The sequence below is a fragment of the Eucalyptus grandis genome, chromosome 2 (assembly GCF_016545825.1).
Source record: "Eucalyptus grandis isolate ANBG69807.140 chromosome 2, ASM1654582v1, whole genome shotgun sequence".
In the NCBI taxonomy this organism is placed as follows: domain Eukaryota; kingdom Viridiplantae; phylum Streptophyta; class Magnoliopsida; order Myrtales; family Myrtaceae; genus Eucalyptus; species Eucalyptus grandis.
The window spans coordinates 5,577,877-5,587,135 of record NC_052613.1 but is presented as its reverse complement, the minus strand read 5'-3'; the positions used below and the strand labels follow the sequence as shown (position 1 = coordinate 5,587,135).

Genomic DNA, 9,259 nt, shown 5'->3' with positions numbered 1-9,259 from the left:
AAATAACAGTCGGATCAGACGGAGATGGATGCGATTTCCCGACTCATTAATGTTGCCAAAGTTTTCCTCGTTGACTAGATAAAAATGACGTGCTCCGACTGCTACGGATCGTTAATTAGAATAAAGTATGACATTTTAAAACTTGAGGAAAACCAATAGAGAGTCAAAATGAGAGTGTGTTTACTTTTTATAAAAAGCAATGGTGGTTTAGGACAAGCACTCAAGCAACCACAAGACGCAGAGACCGAGAGACGAGAACTTGGAATGGCCTCCTCAAGCATTCCAACAGTTGATCTCTCTCCTTTCTTCAACGAGGAAGGCGATGAGCATGGGAGAAGGAAGGCAATAGAGACCATAGCCAGGGCTTGCGCTGAGTATGGCTTCTTCCAAATAATGAACCATGGCACGCCCACTGATCTGATGAATAAAGCCCTCCAACTCTCCAAGACATTCTTTCAATACCCACCTGAAGAGAAGCTCAAGTCAAGTCCAGGATCAGGCGCTCCGCTTCCTGCAGGCTACAGCAAGCATCCAGATCACTCGCCGGACAAGAATGAGTACTTGGTGGCGATGCCACCAGGGTCAAGCTTCAATGTCTACCCTGAAAATCCACCTGAACTCAGGTAATGCCCAGATCACTGTGAGCCTGCCCTTGTTTTCCCTTTCATTTGCTCTGATCGTAAGTCAAATGCTGATAATTCTTAAAAAAAGATGCCCTTCTACTCTGACAGGAGTGTGATTGAAGAAGTCTTCTCACACTTGGTTAGAATCGGTTCTCTTTTGGAAAGCATCATAAATGACTGCTTGGGGCTCCCTCCAAATTTCCTAAAAGAGTACAATCATGACCGGAGCTGGGATTTCATCGCGGCGTTACACTATTTCCCTGCCACAGAAAGAGAGACAAATGGGATCACGGAGCATGAAGATGGGAACTGCATCACCTTCGTGTTCCAGGATGAAGTCGGAGGCCTTGAAGTTCGCAAGGACGGGGAATGGATCCCCGTTGTTCCTGCGGAAGGCAAAATTGTGGTCAATATAGCTGATGTCATTCAGGTAAGTGAGATGTTCAACTCTTTTCCCCTGTTTCAGTATGAGATCAACATATTGATCATCTATTCCTAGCTCTTGCACTGCATCTTGCGTTCTTTGTTCCATCTTTTCATCATGTCACTCAATAGATGCTATATCTTTGTACTGCACGTCGACGCTGCCTGGTGGAAAAGGTGTTGAGCAACAAAAAGTTCAAGAGTGCCACTCACAGAGTCGTGAGATCAAAAGGAAGAAGCCGTTACTCATTTGCCTTCTTCTATAACTTGCACGGGGACAAATGGGTGGAGCCGCTGTCACAGTTCACTACAGAGATCGGGGAGTCACCCAAGTACAGAGGGTTCCTATACAAGGAGTACCAGCAGCTGAGGGTGAGGAACAAGACTCATCCGCCTTCTAGACCGGAAGATGTGATCCATATTACTCATTATGCCATTGAAACTTAGCACGGATGAAAAATTTTCCAACTGGAATGTCTTAATCAAGTAGTTCTTGCGTTCTATCTTCAAGATTTGCAAATGGTGTGAACTAAATAAGGGTTTCGATCAAGGTGCTTCTTTGCTTCACTTTGTTAGTCCTCGACTGTCATTTCCAGTTTTTACAGCTTCATCTCTCAAGTTAATCTCAGAAACCTCCAGTAAAGGAACAATCTTTGTCCTCACCATGTGTATCCAAGACCAACGTGCTCAATGTTGTGATATAATACGTGGAAATGAGAGGATTTTGCAATTTACGTTAACGCAAAATCACCAGAGAAATAAACGAGAAAAATAAAAACACCAGAAATTGACGTGGTTCGGTCCGAATATTGGTACCTACGTCCACGGGAGAGCCAGACAGCAAATAATCTACTATAATTGGAGAATCATAGTTTATAATCGCTCAAACGCTCAAGTGCTTTCCATACCTAGATTTAACCCCAAATACAAAATATTTGTAAATAAATAATTCACTTGATATAAACTTTTAGCACAAAATTATCCCACAAGCTCAAAACAAAATGCCAAAAAAGAACTCATTTTCTTGATCGCACTTTAGCTTGATGACATGCGGCTCCTCCTTTTCTCTCGTACCGGTGCAACAGCAACACACCGAAAAAAAAAAAAAACCTGCGTAAAACACTTATGTTTTTATACGTGTGCCCAGTTCAAAGTTTGACCTGAGCCCACCAAGAATTGATACTCGTGCAGAGGAGTTCGGCCGCTCCTTTCTTCCTTTCATGAAGAAGTTTTATACGTGTGTGCCCAAGGTCAAAGGGTTGACCTTGGGCCCACCTTTCTTTCCTTCATTGGAAAAAGGATTCTTCACGCGCAGAACATCACCGTAGCTTTATATTGTATGGGCCCTACCGTGGATAAGAATTTCGGCAAGCTTCCACAAAGGAAATTTGTATATTCTTACAACAATGATAGCCCCCAATTTTTTTTATCCAAGCGAATCACATTTTTGCAAACGCCTCAAAATCAAGACATAATTTAACAGTTATTTACCTTGACTTGATGTTTAAAGCTAATAGTGCTTATCATCCATATTACTCTCCCAACACACCGATGGACGCTTACTCTCCACAGACGTCAATAGAGTTCAAGCAAAGCTTGAGCTTCGCCAAAAGAATAAATTTAGTCATCATGTCTGCAGGCGAGTCACATGGGAATGAAGCCAGAACATTTAGCTTTAGCTCAAAGAGAATGCTCAGAATTATTGCAACAATGCCTTATTGAAATTTCTGATTCTCAATGGGCCTGTGAAGCCTTTTACGTCAATAAGCGTTCTGAGCAAAACGGGGAAAAATGAGATTGGTAATCAACTATTAACCTCTCAACATTTTCTCCAAGATGATAAATTCCCTTTACCATCCGAGACTCCTTCTTTGCTGGTTTAACCAAGGCCCATATCTATTCCAAATTCGATCTCAAAGCTGGATTTTGGCAATTAGGTATCCATCCTGAAGACAGATCCAAAACAGGATTATATATCCCAAACCAGCACTTCCAATGGAAAGTACTTCATTTTGGCTTAAAGGTAGCACCATCCCTTTTCCAAAAGGCTATGTGTCGTATTTTCCAACCAATCTTATCAAGTGCAGCCGTATACATTGATGACATTCTACTCTACATCTGATGAGTAGTCACAATACCAACTCCTTGAGCAATTCGCAGAAATTGTCAAAAAGCATGGCATTATGCTTTCTAAAATAAAAATGAATATAACCCAAACAGAGATTGAATTTTTTTGTATGCACCTCAACAAAGGTACGTACTACCGGGGCCACATATTGCTCAAGAATTATTGAAGTTTCTGAAGATAACTTCACTACGAAACAAGTTCAGCAATTTCTTGGAATAATCAATTATCTCAGGGATTTTGTCCCAAACATTGCAAAGCTTCTGATTCTTTTGCAATCCATACTAAAGAAGAATCCCCCACCTTGGGGAAAAACCTAGACTAAAGCGGTTGCTGAGCTTAAGGAGATTATGCAAAATCTCCCACCATTGCAAATACCATCAATAGAAAAAAGAATTCTTCAAACTGATGCCAATGATGAATACTAGACAGCCATCATGTTCAAAGAAATTGATGGTAAGAGACACATTTGTGCTCATAAAAGTGGAAAGTTTTCTCCAGCTGAAATGCATTACCATTCCACTTTCAAAGAAATCTTAGCAGTAAAAAATGGAATCAAAAAGTTTGAGTTTCATCTCATCAGCCATCACTTTCTGGTAGAATTAGACATGGCATCTTTCCCTTAGATGACCAAGTTTAAACAAAAACAGATTCCAAATTCCCAACTGCTTCAATGGGCTGAATGGTTCTCAAAATACTCCTTTGAAACCAAACATATTCCTGGAAAAAAGAACGTGCTTACTGACTTCTTATCAATGCCAAAAGCACCAGCCGGAATCAACATGTACATCAAGAGGCATGCTTTCCATATGCTCAATCATGGAGTGAAATACAAGATTGAGAAGATCAAAGATTTACAAAGCTGGAAATATTCCCAAGAGATTATTCAGCAAATCCAGAATGACAGCCTTGCTGAGAACTTAGAGAATCTCATGTGGCAAAGCCATACAGACCTATTCAGATTCAATGGAGGTTCGATTCTTTATCCTTTTGGGTTAAATATGAATTATCCATTCATTCATCCTCTTATTTGGAAGGAAGATGATTTCCCTAAACAGCTCAAGACGTTATTATGGTACTTAACCAATAAGTACTTGATAGCCATTGAAATTCCAACCAGAAGGTTCATTGCTAACCTCACAAGGATATTCTTACTTGGAAGAAATATTGAAAAAGAAAGTGATAAGAATCTCTTAGACTTTCTTAATTGGTTTCATTCTCCTACTTACTGGAAACAACTCTTGGAAAGGGAATTGAGAATCATGACACCGAATCCTGAAGTCCATACCATCCTATTTTTCAGCCGTCCATGGCATTTTTTCACAAATAATGGAAGAATCATTAATGCCCCACAGGAAATAGGAACCACGTCCTATAAACCTCACTTGGACAGCCAAGAAGCACAGATTCATAAATCTTATCCAAGATCTGTTAGATTTTGTGAACACAAATACCAAGAACTCCAAAGAATCCTGTGCCAGGAAAACAAAACCATTCCCGAAAATGTTTGGAATCTGTACCCACGACGTGGGATCATTATGACCTAGCACCAGAAGCTAAGGAAGCACTCGGACAATACAGACAAGCTACATCGTCCCAAGAGCATGAAATGACAAGCGAAGATGACATTGTCCAATCCACCTAGGACCCCTATGCACGCTTTGGAGGCCCTCTGACCCAGGATCCTTATGAACAGGGACCTTCGTTCTTATTCCAAAACATGAACACATCTTTCTATGCACAACCATCCAACTGGCTTCAGCCAAGAATTCCTGCCAACACTTAAGAAAATGAAAATACAAACTAGGCTGAAGAAGAAGCATCACATTGGGCTCATGAAGAAGCATCCTCATCACGAAGGCTGAACCAAATCCTTTCACCTGAAGACCTTGAAGCTCTTGAACAGAAATACGAGGCACATCTCCTAGAAGATAGCTCAGATGACTCAGTCTGTAGCTACAATGCTCGTGACAGACGAGACCGCTAAATCCGTACAATTTCACTGTAGCAAGTTACTGTTCACTTTTACTGTAGCACTAGGATAGGGAATGTACTGTTCACAGTACAGTTACTGTTCATAGTGTGCAAATAATTCCCTCCCGGAAATTTCTGATGCCTCTGTTTGTATCCGGACCCACGGACCCATGAGCTTGGTTCTTGTTTGTTTGTGACCTCTAATCGTCTATAAAAGGCAAGGAGGATGTATTGTGTTGGGCAGAGTCCCTTGAAATAAAGTGTGTGCTTTGTGAAAAAACTTCTCCATGGCTTTCTAAATTTCTCTTCTTCTCCAGCCTGGTAGGATCCTCCAAAAAATGCAGCTTGGATAGGTTAGAAACGACTCCATCCTGGAATGTTTGGGTGTCTCTAGGCTCTGAATTAAAGAGTTGCGTGATTTTCTGCTAAAAAGCTATCCCTGAAGGGCTTGAACGGGAGTTGTTCGCCCACTGTGGGATGCATACCTACAAGAAATTTACTCTCCTTCCCTGGTTCTAAGTCTAGATCCATTCAATGGGCATAACAATCTTTTTGACAATAACATTACCCTTAACTAAGACATCTCAGATGAAGTGATACCTTATGTTGACATGCTTCATTCGCTTGTGATAAACTAGATTATATACCAAATATATCGCACCTTGGTTATCACAGTGTATATTCACAATTTTCTGTTCTAACCCAAAGTCCAAGAGAAAACTTTGTAACCATATCGCCTCATTCGCTACAAAGATTAATGCCATGTACTCTACCTTAGTCGAAGACAAGGCAATGCGATCCTGTGAGGACGCTTTCCAACTAATTGCACCACCCACTAGCGTAAACACGTACCCTACTAAAGACCTATAATTATCCAAGTCACTGGCGTGATCCGAATCCACAAAACCAGTGGTCTCACTGCCATTGCTGTCCATTCGATACACTATACCCACGTCTGTTGCCTCCTTCAAATATCTGAAGATCCACTTCACAGCTTCACAATGAGCTTTACTAGGACACTTCATATAGTGACTAACCACGATCACAGCTTGTGAAATATCAGGCATAATACACACCATAACATACATAATAATACTACCCATGACGCTAGAATAAGGAACACGAGACATATGCTCATATTCTTCCTCAATCTGCGGTGATAATTTATCTAAAAGTTTAAAGTGTTTCGCTAGAGGTGTACTTAAAGATTTTGCCAACTGCATATTAAAATGTGCCACTATCTTCTCAATATATTTATTTTGAGATAGACATAAACTTCATGCAGTACTGTCACGCAAAATCTCCATACTTATTCTTAGCTATTATCAACATATCATCAACATATAAAAGTAGATAAATCAAATAACCTTTTTCCAATCTCCTATAGTAAACACAGCTATCCATCTGACTTTTTGAATAGTCTTGACTAGCTATGAAAGTATCAAAACGTTTATACCACTGCCTAGGAGACTGTTTCAGCCCATACAAAGATTTCTTTAACAAGCAAACATGATCTTCCTTATCCATAATAGCAAATCCCTTTGGTTGTCTCATGTAAATTTGTTTCTCCAAATCACTGTAAAGAAACGCAGTTTTCACATCTAGCTGCTCTAACTCAAGATCATGCGAAGCAACTAAGGCAAGTAAAACACGAATAGATCTATGTCTTCCCACAGGAGAGAACCCCTCATTGTAGTCAATGCCCTTACGCTGTGTATATTCCTTCACCATAAGTCTCACCTCTCAACATCGGGAATGCCATCTTTCCATTTAAAGATCCATTTACTTCCTACAATCTTTTGGCTCTTGGGTACTTTGACCAACTCCCATGTCTGATTTCGATGGAGTGATTCCATCTCTTCACTAATAGCCCCTAGCTACTGCGACGACTCCGAACTAGCCATCGCCTCAGAGTAAGACGAAGGCTCATCCATCTCCACCTCATCACTTACAGTTAATGCATAAGCAATATCTGTATAAACATAGCGTACCAATGATTTAATTTGTCTTCTCTATCTATCTGCGGCTATAGTGTGCTACGGTTTTGCTAGTTGTTCACTATCACCGACTTCAAGAACTGTGACTTCATTTGCAGTCTCAACTTTTGTTATCTTCGAGGTCTTCGGAGTCTCCACTTGAAGTTCCACCTCACTAATGACACCGTGATTTGTCTTCTCTGCTGGTTGTGTCTCAGAACTCATCTTTTGAAGCGTTGCAGTCTTGTCGAAGATCACATCTCTGCTAATTAGAAAACTGGATGATCTGGGATCAGTGCACCATAACTGGTAGCCTTTCACCCCATGTGCATAATCCAGAAATATGCACTTCTTCACCATTGGCTCAAGCTTACTATTACTCGCGTGAGCATACGTACGAGATCCAAATATACGTAATCCGGAATAATCAACAGGTTTCCTCGACCATACTTCCTTATGAGTTTTCCACTCGATAGCAGATGATGGAGATTGATAAATCAGGTAACAAGACATGTTCACTGCTTTGGCCCTAAATTCCTTACCAAGTTCTGCATGCGAAAGCATGCATCGAGCTCGCTCAAGCAAAATTCTGTTCTTCCGTTCTGACAGGCCATTCTGCTATGGTGTCTCAAGTACTGTGCGATGTCTTAGAATACCTTCTTTTTCACAAAACTCAGTAAAATCTTTATTACAGAACTCCATACCATTATCGGTTCTCAGGCACTTGATTTGTTTATTTGACTGCTTCACAATCAATATCTTAAATTTCTTGAACCGATCAAACATATCATATTTGTGCTTCAGAAAGTAAATCCATACCTTCCTCAAATAATCATCGATAAATATCAATATATATCGGGCACCTCCTTTTGAAGGAACCAAAGATGGGCCCCAGACATCTGAATGAATATATTCAACTGGTCGTTTGGTCGAATGGATAGCTGTAGTAAACTTAACTTGGTGCTGCTTCCCATAGCATTGCTCACATAAGTCCAGCTTCCATGTCTTCTGACTCTTCAACAATCCCCTTTCACTCAGCATCATCATACCTACCTCACTCATGTGCCCTAAACGCATATGACATAATTGAGTCAAGTTAGAATCTAACTTACCTGATGAAACTGCAGCGATTCCGGTCATGATCTCTCTCAGTAGATGATAGAGAGTATTCACTTTCTTCCCACTCATCACTATCATGGCACCTCGAAAGATCTTCATTACTTCACCTTAAGCTGTGTACCTACACCCGATGTCATCGAGTCCCCGGAGAAATATGGTTATTTTTTAGCTCTGGTACATGCCTCACATCTGTTAATGTACGCACCACCCCATCGTGCATCTGAATCTGAATCCGAATTGTCCCTATCCCCACAGCCTTACAAACTACATTGTTCCCCAAAAGAATTCTACCACCATCTGCAGCTTGGTAAGTAATAAATCAATTCTTATGAGGCGTCATAAGATAAGAACACCCCAAATCTAGCACCCATTCGTCTCATACATAAAACAGCTTCTACATCACTAGTGCTCCCCTTGGCAATACATCTATTACTACTAAGCTCTCAATGTTATTCTCTACCCCCAAATCGTCAATTCTTGCACTACTCCTTTCGCCAGATCGTCATCTCGCAACTTTCTCTACCACTCCTTAAAGAATAAAGTACGCCCCTGCAATAGCGAATCAATAAAGTGCTCCTATGACTCTGGTAAAGAAGCTAATAATATCATGCCATATTTTTCATCATCAAGTATCTTATCGATATTCTTCAGATCCAACATGAGTTTATTAAATTCATCTAGGTGGGTTCTAATAGACGTACCTTCAGTATATTTAAATTGAAACATCTTCTTCAACATGTATAAGCGATTATTTAAACCTTTATTTACATAGAGTGCTTGAAGTTTTGCCCATAATGCTGCGGCATCCTTCTCCTCAGTAACCTCTATTAAAACTTTATCCGTCAAATTTAACAGGATTGTGCTATTTGCTTTTTCCATTAGCTCTACCCACTTTGAGGCTTTCATTATAATAGGCAACTCATCTTCACCATCTAGTGTCTTGACCAAACCTTGTGTTTTCAATAAAGACCGCATCTTGATACTCAATAACACAAAATTGTTATTCCTGTTAAACTTCT

At 40.4% G+C, this 9,259-nt stretch overlaps 1 protein-coding gene across 1 annotated transcript; it reads left to right on the top strand.

The window, feature by feature from the left end:
• The first annotated feature begins 228 nt into the window (after window positions 1–228).
• LOC104419570 (flavonol synthase/flavanone 3-hydroxylase) lies at window positions 229–1,621 on the top strand. The gene is made up of 3 exons (XM_010031275.3): window positions 229–623; window positions 732–1,053; window positions 1,224–1,621. Exons 1-3 carry the CDS (start codon window positions 265–267, stop codon window positions 1,491–1,493), a joined length of 951 nt encoding a protein of 316 aa, XP_010029577.2. The 5' UTR covers window positions 229–264; the 3' UTR covers window positions 1,494–1,621.
• Window positions 1,622–9,259: the final 7,638 nt, after the last annotated feature.